The sequence below is a fragment of the Capsicum annuum genome, chromosome 8 (assembly GCF_002878395.1).
Source record: "Capsicum annuum cultivar UCD-10X-F1 chromosome 8, UCD10Xv1.1, whole genome shotgun sequence".
In the NCBI taxonomy this organism is placed as follows: domain Eukaryota; kingdom Viridiplantae; phylum Streptophyta; class Magnoliopsida; order Solanales; family Solanaceae; genus Capsicum; species Capsicum annuum.
In genome coordinates, this window is record NC_061118.1 from 154565555 (window position 1) to 154586899 (window position 21345).

Consider the following 21345-nt stretch of genomic DNA (forward strand, 5'->3'; position numbering starts at 1 on the left):
CGTCAGAAACAGGATCACTACCGCCACTCACGGCAGGAGGAAGTGCATCAGAAACTGGAGTACTTCCGCCACCAACGGCAGGAGGAAGTGCGTCAGAAACAGGATCACTACCGCCACTCACGGCAGGAGGAAGTGCAACAGAAACAGGATCACTACCGCCGCCAACGGTAGGAGGAAGTGCATCAGAAACTGGAGTACTTCCGCCACCAACGGCAGGAGGAAGTGCCTCAGAAACAGGATCACTACCGCCACTAGAGGTAGGAGGAAGTGCATCATCAGAAACAGGAGCACTACCGGCACTAACACTAGGAGAAGGTGCATCAGAAACTGGAGTACTGCCACCTCCATGAACTACCGGAGCAACTGCACCCGAACTTAAGAGCTGAGACATTCCACGTCGTGGAAGACGAATTTTCTGGGACGAGCACATTTTGGCCAAAGATACTCCTGCACATACGTATATACCAATATTAGTATAAGCGAAATTTAACACTTTTGTCTACATTAAGGTATGATACATTAAACTGGAGACCAAATAAAATTGAAAGAAAGAGGCCAAGTGTAGCTAGTTTGATAAAATTAGAGGAAAGGAGAAAGCAAATTGCACGCCGTGTGAATATACACATCCATAATAATGTGATCTAGTACAAATAATGGAAGGATTATGGCAACAGAAAAATCCCTATGCATGGAATGCTAGCTAGCTAGCTGTACCGTCACTTCAGAGTCTTCATTTGCTTAAATTTCAGTATTTGAAACACTCGGTTCGAAGAAGTATGTTATGTGAAGATGAATTTCACTAGAAAAAAAAATTACTTTTTTCTAAGTAAAATTTGTATCTAAACTGACACAGCTGAAATCGAACTTTTTCTTAACTTCCAACCAACTATTGTTGGCCTGCTCGTTTCTTCATGAAATCAACCTACATAACTTGTGATGTAAATCATTCATTTCTACCACAAACAAAAATTAATAGCGAGAAATCACAAATATATAGTGAAAGTCCGTATCTAGTTGATAAAGATAAGAGTTCTCAAAGAACGAAAAATACTAACTCTTGTAGGACAACATTCTGTAAACAATTTTTGAGATCGTTAGTCTAAATTAACACATGGTCTGGTTATCTAATAATATAACTTTTCAAAGAGAACCAATTTTATCCTATCTAAAAGTACCTCAACATTGTACAATGGGTTGAGGTGACATGCCACATGACGTCCACTTCACCAAAATGTCAGTACCACGAGGGACTAAAAGTCCACCTTGGATGGCTCAACAGCGCGAGGATGTATTTGAACCATTAGTATAACGTCAAGGGTACTTTTGCATTGGTAGTATACCCCCCCCCCCCACCCCCTACCCCACCCCCAACAAAAAAGAAAAATATATTGAACTAACAAGCACGAAAAATAGAGAGCAGGTTTACTACTTCTGAGAGTGTATAGAGACAAGAATGTCCACCTTCTGCAGAAGCCACATTTGAGTAAAGATCAACAATGTTGGGACAGTTGTGGTAACACTGATGTGAACAGAGCTTGGCAATGAATTTAGAATCAAGAAGGTTGTCCGAAGACAGTCCAAGAGATTGCCTATCAACTCCACATGCACCAACACATTCATTAGTCTCTATATATTCCATCAACATTTTGTTACTTGCATACACTTCTGAAGTCTGGCATTCCAAATTTCCTTCATCAGACGGGCGACTCTCCAACACACACCGCTTTCCATCGGATGCAATTGAAAGCGTACACATCTCCACTGGTAATTCCTCGCATATCAGATCACCTGAAAAATAACTCAAATAAAAAAAGTTACCAACTTGAAACTAACACTACTAAAGTTAATACAAGTATTGAAGATGGAAGAAGAAATTAAAGTTGTATTACCAAGAGCTCCTCGGAGGAAGAGGGATAAAGCAAGGAAGAGAATGAACTTCATAGTTGCTATCCCAAAAAAGATCTAATGAGGGAAGAGATGTTTACATTGGAGAGAAAATAAAATTGTGGAAGGTAAGAGTTTATATAGAGATAGTGAGGGTCAAAATAAACAATTTTTTTTTTGTTCGGGAGGTCAAAATAAACTCTTTTTTAAGGGCAGAGGTCAAAATAAATTGGAAGGGAGAAAATGCAGTCAAGCTGCTTTTCAAATAATCAGCATAGGAATCACCTTACAAAGATGGCCATGCCCAAAAGAAAATAAGTTCATTAAATTGTTTTACTGTTACAACCTGGCAAGATTGTGTGTGTGTATAGAAAGAACAAAGAGGAGCTTAGGTAGAGCATTACGTTTGGGTTATAGATAACAAACCATAACACCGTTCCAAGCTGTAAGTTTGTCTTTGCACTAGGTAGAGTTGTAAAAGGAGAGAAAGCTTACGTTTACACAAAAAAGAAGAGTTCCAAGTTTGTTTCTTCTAATTTTAGTAAGTTCAATATTTCTTCTTTAGTTATTTGTATTAATGCTGAAACATGATGAGCTCCTTTCGTCATCTCGAGTAGTGCCAATATTTGGTTGATGAGCGTTGCGCAGTGGCGTTTTGGGATTTTATGTGTGGTGGAACTATACGTATTCATTATATATGTATTTCCGTTTCGGAAGAAGATAACCTTAAGCTAATAAACGTATTTCGTTTCGGAAGGAGATAACCTTAAGCTAAACTTAGTTTTGGCCCTCATCAGCACGCACGATATTCTTCTCAACTTTCTTTGCTTTAAGCAAGTATCCTTCTCTCACTAGATGACTATTAAGAGGATACAGGACAAAATTAGAACAAGTATGAATAACAAGTTTCAAACGTTGTAGGAAACAGGTTCATCAAAAATCCATTCATACTTTCAAAAAATATTAAATCAAATAAACGTAACCCATAATAATTTTAGAAGTACCAAGTTCAGTATTAAGAGCATTAAATACCAATCCATCTAGTTTAAATTTTGGATCCTCTATTGAATAAGGATAAATAACATAAATCCCACTAGTTTGAGAAATCTTCAATACATGTGGTACATATATACTTAGAAGGAACAATCCGAAATGAGTACTAATACTTTAGTGCTCCGAAAATTTTGGCTTTGGAAGTTTAGATCTTACCCTGAAAAGATATTCTGAGGTCAGGCCTCAAGTTTCCCTTCTCCAGAAGTATTTTTGTTATGATAAAATGCCCTCCTTTGCCCCATAAAAGAAAAAGATAGAACCGATGTCAATATACTTCCAATTTTAGTTTTAAGCGTAGGATTGTCTTTCCTTGTTATCCATATGTGGAGCCTGGAGGCTTCAAGTATATAAGTAAATAAGTAGGCTCTCACAGTGTTTACGCAAAATCCTTTTAAAATAATATGACTAGCCAGACTAAGACTCGCAATGGTACCTTCAGTTCATTCTTGATTTCTTGTTCTGTAGTGTCTGCACACCTAAAATCTCTAGAATCCTAGGTCTATTTCAAAAACGAACTTTGTACAGCAACAAATGAAGCTAATAACGTGACAGGAGATGGCACATCTAGCTTGCCACTGCCATTAAAGGAGTGAGATGGGAAGTAGTTGGACATAAGGGGCTGCAAGGAAGCACTCAAAAATCTGAACAACAATGACAAATACTAGCTGGCTGTCGAGTAATGCATTAACCATATGGTCCAAAATGGTTATTATCATTAGACATAAAGAAATTGTAAGAAAATTCTGAAATCAAGCAAGGAGGTTTGGAGGAAACAATTGACATCCCACATGAAAGTGCCTTACTAAGCAAGGTCATAAAAGCGCCTCTCTGCCTCCACCAAAAAGGCAGATAGATTTAGCAGCAGAAGTCTAATTTTGACCACCTAACCACATTTGATGAAGTATCAAGAGGTGAATTTGTACTAGTCAAATTATAGTTAATAAGCCTATATCGAAAATTGAGACGTGATCAGCTACTAAATAAGTCTGAAATTAGACAGAGTTCAGTTAGTAAATTCATTCTTGTCAAAAAACAAGGATGGCTTCCTCCCATAAAGATCGCCAATGATCAGCCACAACAATTCAACAATTTAACATTACAGTGTATGGTATTGTTATGCCATGTATGGGAGCTTAATGCCATGGTGCTTTTCACAAACTTCCCACATTGATAGCATCTGTATACAATGAGAACGCTGATATTTGAAGACATACTGCTTCAACATTTGCCTGAACGTGCGGGAAACTTGCACCAACTTTTAGGCTTCAATAATCAATCATAACTTGCATTCAGGAATTTCAGTAATTCATTTCGTTTACTCTCTGCTTCCTTATCCTCCTTTGTTTTGTCTAGTTTCAAGAGAATCTACAAATTAAGAACGTTTAACCACTAAAATTTCACAATAAGAAACAATAGTAACACAGCTTTAATGCCACCCAAGTTTCAAGGCGTTTAATACACAAGCTAAAGGTAACAAACACTAGCAGCATTTCCAAGAAAGATGAACATACCTTTTTTCCAGAGACTGCACTCCGACGGACGCCATCATCCTTGTCACGCCCCAAAAACTGGATTTGGTAGATTACGCATATGTAAAAAAGGAGAAGAAAATTCTAAAGGGGGACTAAAAATTAAGTATGAAAAAGTAAAACCTTAGAGAGCTGCACAGGGCCACTACTTTCCACCTGCTGCTTCTGCATATGGCTCACATTGCCAACATAATCCACAAGCAAGTAACAAAACCATGCAAGTCATCGAGCATCCGGTCATCATGTCACAGACCACAGCTCCAAATTCGAAGAGCCGCAAAAATAAACAGGCAGAAAAATACTATAAGCATCTCATACTGTAACAAAGTGAATTTACTATGAAACTGTATGCTTAAAGCTTTATATGCTCAGAGTAACATGTAAAACATTAGAACATAAAATGCGAAGTAGTCCAACAGAATAGATGAAGATAGATGAAGACAGCTTGATCACGAGAACAAAAACTTACCTCTTTAATTTTATGCTTATGGCGTTTTTGCCGGTGACTTTTCCCTTTCTCTTTATCCTTCTTCTAAAAAGACAACAAGCTGGTAATATGTCAATGTTCAAGCAAAACATGTCATTGAATGAATAATAACCAGATTTTCTCAAGCAATCACCTTTGTGGCTCTATCTTTCTGTATGTGTCTTTTTGAACTGTTGACTGCTTCACGTTCACCGTCTGAAGAACTGTCAACAAAAGATTTGTAACTAGATGGTTACAAGGAAAATTCTAACACCCCGCACTTTTGGGTTAACATGGAACCGTCTTTCCTACGTTTATAGACCGAACCCAATGGTTTCTATTTAGATATAAGAGTAACATTCCTTAGTGTGGGAACATCCTTGGAGATGAATATACGCAGTAAAAATCTCCTAGCTCAAAAGTTAAGTTGAGCACTTTCCTATCGATTGACTTTTAGTTGACGATTTTGCGTAGGTCAACTTCCAACGACCATTTCTTCTAGTATATAAACAGTTATGTGGCCTACTATATATCAAATTAAAGCCCTTCGAGTCTTCTTTCCAACGCCATCGGTTCGTCAATCCGAGTCCAGAGTCAAAAGTTATGAGTGTTTGAATGAGGCACTGTCCAGTGGTGTGTGATGGCCATGCGCCGCACACCAATCGCAAAAGCACACTGCCTCCGCTATGCTTTGGCCATGCGACGCACACCCTAGGGTATGCAATGTCCATGCAATGCAAAGCCATTCCGGGGCGTCAAAAAGTGTTCCATTTGATTTATTTTAAGGGCATAAAGGTCTTTTACCATCCCATAACCATTCCTAACCCTCTTTGGATGAAATTAAGGCCTATTATACGTTATATTGCCTCTGTAAAATCCCTAGTCATCTCTCCATTAGCAAGAAAGGGGAAACTACCTAGGGTTTGAAGATTTTGATCTCCAAGGGCAAATCTATCTACGTTCTCTTCGATTTTTCTCCGTCAAAAGGTACGTGGGGCTATCCTAAATCTAATGGGCATGGGTTTTACGATTTCAACAAACTTTAAAGTTATATATGTATGTATATGTAATGAGTTTTGGGAACTTGTTTTAAGAGCATGCATCATGAACTCAATTTGATGAAAGTACGTAATTATCATGGGGGTTTTCCATAAACTTGATTTATAATCTTGTGCATATGTGATTTGAGTTCGAAAAGTGATTTATGAATGAGACTTGTGAAATTCTATTACCCATGATAAAATTTATGGTCTTTGCATGGCATAAATTGTGAATTGTTTTGAGAGCACGAATTTTAAGCCCCTCTTTGATCGTGAGATTTATGTACAACTAAATTAGGGCCGTTCAAAACCGAACCGTATCCAATAAGCCAACCGCAAAATTGGCTTATTGGCTTATTGTTGGCTTATCGGATAAACGGTTGGTGGACGGATTTAAATTTTATAATTAACGGCTTATCGGTGTGGGAGTGGATTACTTAATTTCCTTATCGGATAAATCATTAACCCATTAAGAATTACCTAGTATACTTATACTTTTCCATCTAGATATATAAAAATTAAAATACATATTATATTATTATAAAATATAAACTCTAAACCTAATATATCTGAATTCTAGTGTAACAATCTAAAGCCCATTACTAATTAACCCTAATAAAAACTAAAGAGAAGTTATTAGGAGTAAAAGTAACATAACATATTCGGCCTCTGGACTTTCAGAGCTTTGCAAAGCAAAGGCTCCAATTGACTACTAATGCTTTCAGCTTTGGTTCTTCTACCAGCATGCCATCTTCATTTCTTTTAGAAAGAAAACCATATTTTAGAATATATTGTGATTTATGGAGTTCCCGCTGTATCTATTTTGGCGATAGTGAATAGATATTCATCATGTATTCGTAGTGACTAATCGTCCTTCTTGATACATGTTTAGAAACTAACAAAACCAAAGGTCTACGGTGCTTTTCTCCTTGAGGTTCCAACTACAAGTAATAGAATGGCTCAGTAGGCTCTTCCCTGCACAACCATGTTGCATAGAAAGTTAGAACTTTCTCTTTATCACGATATAGCACTACTATTTGTCTATTTTTGTAGTCAAATTGTGGAGGTCCGATACACCGCCCGATAACCGTCCGATAATTGTTTATCCGTTACCGAACCAACCGATATCTTATTGGTTGGCTAGTGGATTTATATATTTTAAAACCGATAACCCAAACCACTAAGTGTAATGGTCCATCCGATAAGCAGCCCTAAACTAAATGTTGGGCTGCTTTATGAATAATGATGTTTTCTCGAGTCATAAATGCCTCTTGGTCAAGTATACCTTGTTATTTCATAGAGTATGTTTTTAAGGAGGCTATTCTTGTTCTATAGGCTCTTGTGTCCTAATGGAGATAATGCATGAATTAAATGATTGAATTGGCCACCGCATGTTTAAGTCTTGAAAAGAGAGTGTGTTTACATAAGTTTTCATGTGCTTTTAAAATGGGAACTCTCTTGTGATGTCTAAATCTTTTGGGTGGTCATTTATACGTTTTTGAATGAAAAGGGCTAAGAATATGATATGACTTGCAAGTCTAGGTGTGATGATACCTATTACGAAATGCCCTTAAGTATGAAAGCAAAGAATGTTTTAAGAATGAAGCACGGTTTTAAAGGACAGAAAATGGGCTTAAAAAGAGTGAGATGGGCACCCGAAGAAGACTTGAGTTCAGATAACTCATAGCCCAAAACCGTCTTTTGCCGATACGGGTTTATGATGTCCTATAATATGGATTGTACGCTGGCGAGGTGACGGCCTTATGGCATAGTACGTATGACAGACCCCAAACCTTGCGACAAACTCGGATTGGAGCCTTGGTTGCTGAGTCAAGGGCGGAGTCCATATAGCCCGTGGATAAGTACGATTGTAGGGTAACCCATCTAGCTCAGAAGTAAAACAAAGAGTTGAGTCATGTTGAGTCATCGTTTCAAGAAAATGTTTTAAAGCTCATCAAATTATGCCCATGTGTTTTCAATTACCTTATGCTAAATTGATTTATGAAATGCTCTCACTTATGTTGTATAAAATATATGTTATTATTGGATTGTTCTACGTACCAGTACTTTTGAGTATTGACCCCCGTGGTCCATCACATCAGTAGTTCATAAGGATAGAGACAGAGTTGGTGAGCCATCCATCTTCCGGAAGGCATGTTATTCATATGTTTATCTAATTCAGTTTATAGTCCAACCGGGGGCCTTGTCCCGGTCTAGACAATTAGGGGTCGTTTGGTTTGAAAACAAGTTATACCGGGATAAGTTATACTGGGATTAGTTATTCTGGGATTATTTTTTATTGAGTGTTTGGTTTGTTGTATTCAAAGTAATATGCAGGGTATAATTTCTAGAAATAAATTGATTGATTACCAAAATACCCTCCATCTTATTTAACTTTATATATATATATATATATATATATATTTCTTTTTAAGCTTTAAATATTCATTCTTGAAAATTTTTATTATTTTTTAGAGAAATTAAAATATATAAATAAACATAATTTATATATTTTACAACCATTTTGAATGGTAAACTGTACAAATTTATTTATTTATGAATATATTATACGTTAATTAAACATAATTTATGTGTGTGAGAATATATTACGTTATATATTATGTTATATATAATTAAACATAATATATTATAATTAAATATATTAACATAATATATATATAATTAAACATAATTAACGTATATATATTCATAATATATTCATAATATTATACGTTATATATTACGTAATTACGTTATATATTACGTAATATATTATATTCACAATTAATGAATATATTATACGTTAATTAAACATAATTTATGAATATATAATTTATATATATTTATGAATATATTATACGTTATTCATAATATATATTTATGTTCATAATATATTATACTGTTCATAATATATATTATACGTTCAAAACATAATTATTATACAGTTTACCAGTTTACGTTAATTATTATTAAATATATATATAATTTATTTATGAATATATTATACGTTCATTAAACATAATTTATTATTTATATGTGAGAGAGAGAGAAATGAAAATAATAGAGTTTGAGGGTATTTTTGTCCTTTCATACATTTATCCCAAGGATAAATTATGGTGGGATTGTTATCCCACCAATTGAGTGGATAAGTTATCCCGGGACTATTTATTAGTCCCGGAATAAGTTATCCCAAATATTGCCAACCAAACATGCAATAGAAAATTTTATCCCGGGATTATTATTTTATCCCGGGATTATTATTTTATCCCGGGATTATTTACTTCAACACCTCAAACCAAACGACCCCTTAGTATTCAGTAGAGGCTTCATAGACAGTATTTGAAGTGTTGTATTGTCTTATCATGTAGACACAATTTGGATTATAAGTTTCCATTGAACACTGTAATATCTTCCGCACTTTGATTTATGGATGGGTTATGCTTGTGATTACATGCTAAGGGGTCTCTCAGTCCTTGATGGTTCAAGATGCCTGTTGCAACCAGGATCTCGGCTCGGGTCGTGACAAAAATAGAAGCATCCATCTAATTTAAAAACACTTGAGACCTCCCACTAACAACAGGCTAGAATCAATAAGCACTTCAGGGAACACACAGACATAGCATTACGTGCAGTTACTGAGATAGCAAGAAGAAGCCCTCAACAATATATCACAATAACACATTTGAAAATGGACATGTTAGTGTAAGTATTAATTTAGGAAAAAAGTCATGGGTTAAACGGTTTTCTAAAATAGCACTACAGGTTTTATGCTTTCTAGGAGCAGTATAACCTTTAAGGGTCGTTTAGCTCAAAACAAAGCTATCGCTATTACAATCTCGGATTTTGGTAGAGAGTTTACCCAGATTTAAGCTAATTCTCACAACCAAACATGAAACAAATTTCATCTCAAATTTTATAACATCACCCCCTTAAATTGCTACACCCAAATTGCCCCTAAGAGATTCATACATTTCTAATAAGTTGTATTTGTATTAGCATAATATCGTCATGGAGCATGAAATGAGTGTAAATGGAGTAAAATGGTCAGTGACGATTCATATAGCCAAAGACACAACTAATTTGGGACTAGGGCAGTTGCTATCGATGATCAATTTATCCCTAACATCACTGCAAGATGCAGTTCAGAAAATTTATTGCCTAGGTTGATAAATAGATGACATTAGTGCAAGATATTGTTTAAAATTTTCCAAATTGCAACTAACTTGCCTAGAAGTTGTCACCAAGCAACTTTCCTAACTTGAATAGAAAACAAATTCAAGGTACTTTTCTAACATTACACTACCCTAAAATAACTTTTTTTTTCCAGATTAAAACTTATTACTTACTGGTTTGGCTCTTAATCCCAGCTTTCGGCAACTAACCTTTACTTAAGAGATAGTTAAGGCGCTAGGGAATACCTCACTACTATCTATTTATTTGTGATAAATATCTTGGTTAATAATTACTTCAGTTTCAATACATCTTAGACTGGTTGATTTAGTTGAGCTGCACGATAAGTTTTTTTTTTTCTTTTAAAAAAAAAGTACATCTTAGGTCTAGAGAACTGATATCAACATTAAAAAATAAAAAAATAAAAAAAAAAAATTGAAGCAATCATTTGAAACAACTCATATATAACAAGCGTAAACCTAAGTTGATAAAACGAAATCGTCCATTCCCTAAACCATTCTCCGTGAAAGCAAATCATTACATATATAATAAATAAACCTGCAATCTTCAGATGATGATGAAGAAGAATAGCTATCGGAGGATGAATGACGGATACGACGACGTTTGGTGCGAGAGCGGCTTTTCTTACGGACCTTGAGAGAGTCCTTATCTTTGTCTTTGCGGTTACGCCGGTGACGCTGACGGTCCCGGTGAACGGAAGACGACGACGACGACTCCGATTCCGATGAGGACGAAGAGGCGGCCATGGAGATTGGCGGAGGAGTTGAGAGCTTTTCTATTTTTATTCTTTTGCCCTTGCGAAGACAAACTGCTGCAAGTTGTATCTGTTTGGTTAGAACACTTTCAAGTTTCCAAAAAAACAAAATAGCCTATTGATAAAATTTGACTATTAAGTTTCTATAAATTTTTAATTAGTAAAATAATTTATTTTTATTTTTTTATTCATTAGATTGATAATCGATTTGTCCATATATAGGTCGGATCGATAATCGATCTGTCGGATTGATAATCGATCGATGCATATATAAGTCAGATCGATAATCAATTTATCGGATCGATAATCAATATGTCTATATTTCGATTGAATAGATAATAGATCTGTCTCAAAAATAGATCATTTCCCCCAAAAAAACTTGTAAATTATTTATATCTATAATATATAATCTATATCTATAAGAGTAAATACATAATTACACCCCTGATCTTGTCCGAAATTTGCAAAAATACACCTAAACTTTAACTTCGACCTATTACCCCATGATTCTTCTTTATTTCGTTGCAAACACACTATTTTAACCCCATGCGTGTACACACGCTCCACAGGCGCATGAAAGGACTCAAATTTGAATTTTTTGATCAATTACAAACTATCACGTGTAAAATAATTTAATATGTAATTTATATTTAAAAATAAATATTTATTTATTTTTAAAAATTGTTTCATACTCTAACCCCAACCCCAACCCTGCAACCTCCCATCCACCATTGTCTTCTTTCCCAACTTTTTGTTCATCACCATCACTCAACAACATCAATTACAACACACAACATCAATTACGCCCACAACAACAACATCATCATCGTCACCATAACCCCACTCTTTCTTTTTCAACACAATGCCACCATTAAAGCTCCTCCATTGAAGGTTTTTTTTTTTTTTTTAAATCACATCATTAAAGCTCAATTTTGCAATTAAATCATATCATTTAACTACCCATTATTTCTTCTTCAACACAATATCTTCTTCAACACCGTTAAAACTCTTCAACACAATGTCACCATTAAAGCTCTTTCATTGAAACTTTTTTTTTAAAGCTCCTCCATTAAAGCTCATTTAACTATCTTTAAAACTCAATTCAATCATTTTACGATCCTTAAAACTCAATTCAATCATAAAATTAATTTTTGAATAGATTTGAACAAAAAAAAATACTGGACGGGAAGAGTGCTGGACACGAGGCGGCGAGGGGGAGGTGTTGAACGCGATGGGTAGGGAGGGGAGGTGCTGGATGGGTGGAGGCAGAGGTATTGGATTTGGGGGGGGGGGAAGGGGGGGGGGGGTGGAGTGTTAAATTAAATAAAAAGAAAAATTGTATTAAAAAAATAAAAATATATGGAATTAAACGTATTTGACACGTGACAACACCTGATTGACGCGTGTATTTCACTCTCCTTGTTGTGATTGAGATTCAGCGAAAAATGGTGTGTTTGTAACGAAATAAAAAAGAATTGTGGGGTAATAGGTCGAAATTAAAGTTTAGGTGTTTTTTTACAAAACTCGGACAAGATCGGGAGGTAATTCTGTATTTACTCTATCTGTAACTATAGTCTATATCTATAATATATTAAAAGTGAGAAGGCCTTAAAAAAATTAATTTAAACTTTTTGCCCTTTGTTAAAAAAACTCTTCATTAGACAAAACTATCTTTCATTATTTTTTAAATTTATTATTTAATTATTTTTATTATATTGTCTATAATTTATATCTATAATATATTAAAAGTGTGAAGACACTTAGAAAACTGATTTGAACTTTTTGCCCTTCATTAAAAAACTCTTCTAGACAAAATTGTCTTTCACTGTTTTTAAAAATTATTATTTAATTATTTTTTATTATATTAATAAGACTTCTAAAATATATGATAGGAAAATTAATTAATATTTTTCTTTCTACTAAACTTAAAAATAAAAAAAACAATGATTATAATAAATATATTAAAAAAGTAAGTTGAGAAAGTTTATGTATTATGGCTGAATTCCTAAGTTATGGTAATATTTTTATTGAGTATTTTCTTGCGCGCGAGACTGTTTCCCCAAATAAAGGGTTGTTAATGTTTTTGCTTTTGTTTACGTCAATTTTCCAAAATGAAAGGGCTAGTTTACTTTTTCTAAAAAAAATATTGGTACTTTTTATTTTTGTGACTTCTTCCAAAAAAATAAAAGGTATATTTGTATTAAACGTGACTTTTCCAAAACAAAATTAAAAGAAAAAGAATTCTAAAATATATGAAATTTAAAAACCTTTTAATTTCTGATTCCTTCACTTCTATAAAAAACATTGTAATTTTGAGATTTTCACCTTGACTCTCTTTTGTTGTGAAATTTTATCTTAGTTATATGATTGATGCTCATCTAACTTGATTCGATTGCATGTCTAGAGTAGTGGATGTTTGATTTTCTAACCCTATATATATATATATATATATATATATATATATATATATATATATCCTTTATTTGCATTCAAAATCATTCTTTATGGTTAAATTTTCGCTCAGAAAAGAATTAGTTTGATCAAAATCGAAGCTTTGTGATCACTGTTATATTTTTTTTTTTATAGTTTACAGGTCGCAGATGAATGTCGGTTGGCTTTGAAGAATTTCTTGTGTAAAAGTTAGGTCTAATTGTATTGTTTTGATATGGATCGACTTTGATTTTTTTTTTTTTTAGGTAAATGTTAGGTTTAATTGTATTATCGTAATATCTTAATTAGTTTGTTATTTTGTGATAGTTTACAGGTGATAGATAAATGTTGGTCGGCTTTGATGAATTTTTTTTTATATAAAGGTTAGATTTAGTTGTATTATTTTCATATCTCTATTATCGTATTATTTTGTTTTTGTTTGTAAGTGGTAGATGAGTGTCAGACGACTTTGAGAAAATTTTTGTGTGTAAAGATTAAATTTAATTATATTATTTCGATGTCTCTATCATTGTATTGTTTTGTTGCAATTTACATATGGTAAATGAATGTCGATCGATTTTTAAAAATATTTTTGATAAATATTAGGTTTAATAAATAAATTCTCCATCTTTACATATTTAAAAGCTATTAAATTCAATTATTGTATTTATTTTTATTATTTTAAAAAATATATCATATTTAGTATAATATTTGAACTCATTTTACACATGCAAGACGCGTACACCTAAACTAATTTAATTAATTAGAAGACTTGAAAAGATCATTTAATAAAGAATTCCTGCTTGCTAACGCTTCTTGGATTTTACATTTTTTGAAAGGGTAGTTTTGGTATTACGCTAGTATTTTTCCATTTCCCTAAACTTCAAACTTATGATTGGTTTGCCAAAGGTTTTGTCCGCTTTTGCGTCATTTGTTTTCGTTAAAATTAAAATGTCTGAATCTCTCTCTTTATATATTTTAAATATTAAAATATATATTAATATTTAAATATTTAAATTTAAATCTATATTTAAATTGTCAAGATATTGTATTAAAATTTAAATACTAAGTATTTAAAAATGCTTGTTTCTAACATCTTTGGTGGATAAATTTTATCTTTGCTTTAAACTTAATAAATAAATATAAAATTTAATAAAATATTAAATTAATATAATATACTATATATCAACGACAAAAAAAAAAGTACACAGTGATTGTTGATATTAATGACATAGTGGTGGTTGTGTGAATGTTGATTAAGGATGATGTTGGCTAACACACTATTAAGAAAATTAGAATTAGCAAAAATTCTGTATTTCAATAGAAAAATCTGTCGCTAAACTTATTTAGTGAGGGATTGACGATAAATTGTCAAAAGAAAAAAGTTAGTTACGAGAAATTTTCCAATGGAATTCATAGCTAATTTTATTTTTTGTAGTGATGTGATTGATAGTAGGGATTGCGGCGGTAGTGATGTGATTGATAATAGAAGATGCGGTGGTAGTTGTTGGTGTCAGTTGCCAGTTATCATCGTGATAGTTAATGATGGTGATAAATAATATTAATGGAAAAGGTTCAAAAATATTTCTGAACTATTTGAAATAGCTCAAAAATATCCTCTTAGATTTTTGACTCAAAAATATTCCTCTGTTAAATATTTTGCTCAAAAATAGCCCTCCCTCTAACGAAATTCGGAAAAGAATAAAAAATACCTCTGAACTATCTGAAATAGCTCAAAAATATCCCTCTGTTAAATATTTGGCTCAAAAATATCCCTCCCTTTAACGAAATTCCATCAAACATGCCACCTAGATAAAAAAACCCCATGTAACTATGCCACATTACCATCCACATGTAAAATGTTAGTATTTTTTAATTATATGATATTCCTTTCTTCTTTATTTTTATTTTTATTTTTTTGCAGAGCAGTGAAACGGAAAAATAAAAAAACCAATCTTTTGCTAATTACTTCATTAGTGTTTTAAAAATTCTAGATTTCACCTTTTCTTTAGTATTTTAAAAGTTCTAAATTTCATCTTGTTATTGTCGTTTGGGATGAGAGACAACTTGATCTTGATCTGATATTGACTAGGAGGAGGAGTTAGAATTTTAACTTTTAAGGTAGCAAATGTTGATGTACTAATAATTGAGTTGAATTTACTACATGCAAATTCTTTTTCAAAACAAATGAATTCCTTTTAACACTTGTTTAATCATTTGAAATGAATTCATTTTTCTAAATTCAGTTTTGATGAATAATCTTATTATTTTTAGAACAAGTTTGAAAAGAAGTAAAACTATACTTAATATTGATAAATTATTATTTAATTATGTCATTCATTAACTTTTTGAAGATGTGTATCATATTTAAAGATTCATTAATTTTAGATTAAAGGAGGTATTATTAAATCATTTTAACATAGGCATTTTGAGTAAAAACTAGTAAAGCCAAACACATCTTTTGAGTAACTAATTTGAAGTTTAGTTTGAAACTTGTTACTTTTACGAGTAAATCTTAATTTTAACTTTTATACTGGCCTAATAATTAATGAGTTTATCAGTTTAATAAGACTCTTTTGTTGGGTTTCACACTTTTAAACCCATTAACAGGAAAAAACTTGTTTTTTAGATGATCAAAGGAATTTGATAATAGCGATGTTACATTTAATAAATTTTTTCAAAAAAAATAATATGTAACCACCGTTTGTCTCTTTGATTAAAAATGAAAAAGCTGTGTAAATTTTGTCCGTTTCACTGACGTTTTTAAATACAAAAAAAAAAAGGAATATCATATAATTAAAAAGTACTAACATTTTACATGTGGCATAGTCACGTAGTTTTTTTAATCTAAGTGGCATGTTTGGTGGAATTTCGTTAAGGGGAGGGGTATTTTTGAGCCATTTCAGATAGTTCAGGGGTATTTTTGATCCTTTTCCGAATTCCGTTAGAGGGAAAGATATTTTTGAGCCAAATATTTAACAGAGGAGTATTTTTGAGCCAAAAATCTATCGAGGAACATTTTTGAACTATTTCAGATAGTTAAGGAATATTTTTGAACCTTTTCTGTAATACTAATATTAGTTATTGATATATAAGGTGGTGATTCATGATTGTTGTGAAATGATTATAAATGACGGCTATTGTAATGACTGACAACAAGAACAGTTGTGATTAAGGATGGTGAGTGGCTGAACCTAGTTGATAAGGGTAGATGGCGATGCGGATAGTTGATAATTGTGGAGATGTTGATAATGATGAATGGATGAAATCATGAACTGTTTTTTAGAAATCTCTAAATAGTTAATAATATTAAAACTTTATTACAAATTTTTAACTATTTAAATATATTTAGACCTATTAAGTGATTGAGACATAAATAAAATAAACACACATAATAATTAATATCTAATATACAATACACATAATTCTGCTTATAAAATAATATAGAATAAACATCACATTTTTGGGCAGCGATCTCGTTGCTACTAGTTATTATGATATAAGCTCAGTTATTTGGGTCGACCTCAAGCTGGCGTCCTTCTAAAATTTAAGACATGCTATAAACCTAGGGCGTTTATGATCGCCCATAGACCTATTTGGTTAGCGTGAGTGAACATAATATTTTATTACTTTATTGAGTATTCACAACTTCAAATTTAAATTCGTATCTTGACTTTGAATATATCAACAATGTTAGCACAAAAATTTTCATAACGCAAAAGGGATTGGAGATGTAATGAATCAAATTGAAGTAACTACTTATCGAATCTAGAGAACTTCAAATTCAAACTCGTATGCTCACTTGTAATAACAGATATTTCATCATACTTTGAAAAAGATGAGAAATGTATTGAAATCATAAACGGGGGAGACTTTTAAAATTTTGATATTTATACATGAATAAACTAACCAACCTGAAAAATATCAGTTCATTTTATGTAATAAAATTATCAACAAGACTCAGGAAAAAGAAAGCCATTGTTTTTTTTTTTCTAAATAAAAAACCATTTTCACCTATTTGAAATATTCACTCATTTATCATAGAAATTCCTGGATATACTCTAAAACTCTAAAGGAGTAAACAAAAATATTTCAAAAGCAAAATTGCAAAAGATAGAGTAAAAAATGGGTGTATAATTACAGGTGAAGCTATGACATGGACAAAATAGCAAAAAAAAAAAAAAAGAAAAGAAAAGAAAAATCCCAACAAAATCAATTTTTTTCTTTTTCCTTTCTACACATAGTTTTTTTTATCGTTGGAGCGGTTAGCAATAGTTGGGTTTAATCTCCAATAAATAGTACTAGCAAAAATTGTAGATTGGGTTAGTGATGCAAAAGAAGATTGAATCATAGCACGTAAGCAACGAAAATTCCCATTCAAGAAGATGAGAAGTACATGATTATTCTCAGAAAACCACATGATTATTATGAGCTGCCCTCACTCCCACTAGAGTTGCGCAGCCAAATTTTTTCCCCTGGAGATTCCGCTGGACTTGGTACTTGTGCCATTGCTGCCTTATACTCATCTATATATTCTGCCGCACGTTCTGACGGTGGTTGTGACGGAGATTTCACTGGAGATTCTGACTGCGGAGCTTCTGATTCAGTCGACGGAGCATATGTGGGAGCTGCAACTGCATCCGCTGCTGGAGTAATGATCACAGGTTATTCATCACATTGTTTTATCCTGTCCGTATTTTTTAGTTCCAGAATTATTTTATCCCGCCATTTTAGTATAATGGCGCAATAAGTTATCCATATGTGAAATAAAAATATGTTCTTATAGGATTACTCCTATTAACAAACTTAACTTAGTACTAATATAGTTTAATGTAAGTTTGTAAGCAATTTTCCGGCTAATACACTAGCAGTAAAGACAATAAGAATAACAACAATTTTGCCTCAATTCCAATCAAATTGGAGTGTGGCAGTTATAGTATTGATTGATGGTTTTACAAATTCAGTTGTTTCTAGTTTTGTGTACATGGATGTTTGCATATAACAGATATATGTGTATATATGTATATGTATATATACACAGATTTGGTTTTATATATAAAGATAATCTCTTTTTAAGTAGTAGTTTAGAAATCTTGTAGTTATAAGAAGCTTTTAGCAATTATTTCTGAAAAACTGTCTTAAGGCCGAGATTCATAAGAAGATTTGTCTTTACCACTTCCCAAGTCTTTGTATTCTTCGTCATCCACGGGAGAGTATTTGACGGAACCATCAGATTTTGGTGGCGATAAGGAAAATCCAGAGGTATAAGGGATACCAGTAGATGGTATCCACACATCGCCATCGAGGAATTTTGATGCTGTGAATCGTTGAATACGGTTAATAGGAAGTTCCTTAACACCTGACCATTTTGCACGATTTGTTTTGGATGATCCAGACCCTCTATTGTTGAATTCTGTATAGAATACTGTCTCGAAAGCAAATGTTTTGTTCCATTCCAACCATCCTTCTGGCTGAATTAGATCATCTATAGAAGATTCCATTATGATAGATCTTGAGTACTGTTTCCATGGACGACCAAGATATGCCTTGACTACCCCCTTGACCTCTTTATAAGAATCATCAGCCACAATGCTGCAGTTTTGAAAGACAAGTCCCGTTGGCTGGCGTGCGTCTGTCCTTCCTTGTGCTGTGACAATGCATTGTTGATCTTTCAGAGGCTTTCGTACTGCTATAGTGCAGTTCTGGAACACAGCAGCACCATCACCAAAAACAAAGTCGATGGTGCCTCTGATTGTACAATTCCGATAAAATTGTCTATAGGTGTGGACGCAGAGCGTGTCTTGGTAGCCATCCACATGGCAATTGTAGAAGATTGATTTATCTGCTGCCACTCTCAAAGCTATGGCCTGGTGTTTATCTGGACCAGCAGAGTTCTCGAAACCAATGTCCTTAGCAATGAAATAATCTCCCATTATAGCTACAATAGTAACATTTATTCTTCTATTAATTCACAAACAAGAGAGTGCGAAACAGTTATTTATATGTAGTGTCATGAAATGAACTCCCTCTGTTCCATTTTATACAATGGTGCTTGAATGACGGGAGATTTAAGCAAGAAAAAGTGTCCGGCACATACCAATAGTATCCAGTGAGCTTAGTGTCTTATACTTGTCATGATATTTCTATGGCATCAAGAGCATGTCATTAAGGATAAAATGGAAAATTTAAAGTTGAAAGAGTTTCAAAATGTAGAAACATGTCCTTTTTTAGAGTAGACCAAAAGAGAAAGAACGTCACATAAAATGAAGCAGAGGGAGCAACTCGTATTTAAAATAACGCTAATGTATAAGTGGCAAGTTTTGTACCAAAACTTACCAACAGTTGCAGTTTGAATGGTGGGCATGCCGTCTTTGAAGTTTCGGTTTCCGGTGATTCTTGTTTTTGTCGGGCCATCCCCAACGATGACCAAATGCGTCATGAGGCTAGTAATCTCCACTTTCTCATTATAAACACCCTGTTTGATGTACAGAACAAAAGTCTCGTTTCTACTAAGTGGGATATTTTTGAGAGCCTCATTGATAGTCTTGTATTTGCCTGATCCATCCTTGGCAACAACCATATCAGGTTTGATTTCCTTAGAAATGTTAACAGCAAGAAGTCTGCGCCTTCCCATATCAATCCAATCAGGTAACAACTCGATTCCATGCTCATCAAAAAGGAGACGGCGACGATTGGAGCCAGCGTTGAGGCTCGTGAAGACAGCTGAAATCTCGGTGATCATTGAAAGGGCATTGCTAGTTAGCTCCATGGAAGCATTCAGTGCCTTTTTCATTTTCTCCCCCGTCTCTCCGGTTGTTTTCTCAAAGCCATCCAAGCAAGTTTCTTGATATGTAATTGCACCACTCAGCCAAATCTTCAAATCAGCAATCCAAAGACCCAGGTCATTCAACTCAAAACTTTCGAATTTGATGAGTGTTCTATTGAGATCATTAACGGCTCGCCCTGCTAGCTTCTCACAGTTATCCAGGGCCATTTTGGCTCTTGGATCCTTCTCAAGTTTTTGCATGACTGTTGACTTGTCAATTGCTTCCTTAATTCTCTTAATTGTCGCCTGAAAGGACTTTTCGATAAGGACTTTGGGATCTGAGGAGCCATCAGCCGAGGACTCGAGGCTCTCAACACACGTCTGTTGATAATGTGTAGTTTGGCATACGGATTCAATAGCTTTTTTCGTAGTCGAGACATCTTGAGCATTATCATCCTTATCTTTCCAATTAATGGTTACAACTGCTACAACTACCATAGCCACCAAGATTAATGAACATACACCAATAATCACGAAATTCCTCTTACGATTATTTTCTGCCATGCTTGATCTATATATATACTATGATATAAACTACTGGATAAATTAGATTTTGTAAAGCAAATAATTGCATATATTATTGCTTCGCGTTCAATTTACCAAATTGTAACGGAGAAGGGCCGGGAGTATTTCACTTGACCCTCTCCTCAAAATGTCTGAAAAAAGAATGAGCAAGTGAAAAAAACAAGTTATAGTTTTCCCCAAAACATTGTTCTGTTCAAGCTAAGAAGCTTAGAGGGAAACAAGCATAATGATAGAGGATTAAAGGGGAAAGTTGGTCATTTGTGTCTTATTATAGCTTCCAGAAAGCTAGGAGATTTTTGCCACCATTCATCAACTCCTGTTTCTTTTGAATGATCAATATTTATACCAAAAGTTGCGGGGATAAAACAGTGATGTTTAATTGTGGTCATGGGTACTTTCTATTAATACTTTGTATACGGCTTAAACATATTACTAGTAATACTTAACCGTAACTATAAATATCATATGAACACGTTTATTTACGCGTTTACAGGGTAAATAACCAAGAAATGAATGCATCACACAGCCAATTTGCTATTGGATTTTGTTATCAGTCATTTACTTTCCTCAAATTTGTACATGTAGTGATAACAGCAACAAAATTTTAAGTACTGATATGAAAACGTTAATAACTTAATTCAAAGTTC

General features: G+C 33.5%; 3 protein-coding genes across 6 annotated transcripts in view; all 3 read right to left on the bottom strand.

Moving 5' to 3' along the window:
• Positions 1-2264, bottom strand: part of LOC107879349 (uncharacterized protein D806_0078) — a 3114-nt gene extending 850 nt beyond the window's left edge. The window contains exons 1-3 of one of the 2 annotated variants that reach the window (XM_016726400.2): positions 1890-2264; positions 1462-1788; positions 152-447 (exon numbers count right to left, since the gene is read on the bottom strand). In XM_016726400.2, coding sequence (XP_016581886.2) covers positions 152-447; positions 1462-1788; positions 1890-1941 — 675 coding nt within the window. In that variant the 5' untranslated portion in view covers positions 1942-2264. Of the gene's footprint in view, positions 1-126; positions 448-1461; positions 1789-1889 lie in introns of both variants that reach the window. The other variant, XM_047394727.1, reaches the window with a different exon arrangement.
• A 1644-nt stretch (positions 2265-3908) lies between these two features.
• Positions 3909-11040, bottom strand: LOC107839641 (pre-mRNA-splicing factor 38B). 2 transcript variants are annotated; one of them, XM_016683214.2, is made up of 6 exons: positions 10701-11040; positions 5087-5156; positions 4936-4998; positions 4590-4631; positions 4449-4505; positions 3909-4302 (listed from the first exon to the last, which is right to left on the bottom strand). In XM_016683214.2, exons 1-6 carry the CDS (start codon positions 10907-10909, stop codon positions 4210-4212), a joined length of 534 nt encoding a protein of 177 aa, XP_016538700.2. In that variant the 5' UTR covers positions 10910-11040; the 3' UTR covers positions 3909-4209. The 2 variants fall into 2 exon arrangements, with proteins under 2 accessions (XP_016538700.2, XP_047250684.1); XM_047394728.1 differs by having other exon boundaries at positions 4936-4995; positions 10701-11019.
• Positions 11041-17704: 6664 nt separating this feature from the next.
• Positions 17705-20941, bottom strand: LOC107839642 (pectinesterase). Of its 2 annotated transcripts, none has more exons than XM_016683216.2 (3): positions 19684-20941; positions 18521-19285; positions 17705-17990 (listed from the first exon to the last, which is right to left on the bottom strand). In XM_016683216.2, exons 1-3 carry the CDS (start codon positions 20675-20677, stop codon positions 17773-17775), a joined length of 1977 nt encoding a protein of 658 aa, XP_016538702.2. In that variant the 5' UTR covers positions 20678-20941; the 3' UTR covers positions 17705-17772. The 2 variants fall into 2 exon arrangements, with proteins under 2 accessions (XP_016538702.2, XP_016538701.2); XM_016683215.2 differs by having other exon boundaries at positions 17705-17993; positions 19684-20940.
• Between the last annotated feature and the right edge of the window lie 404 nt (positions 20942-21345).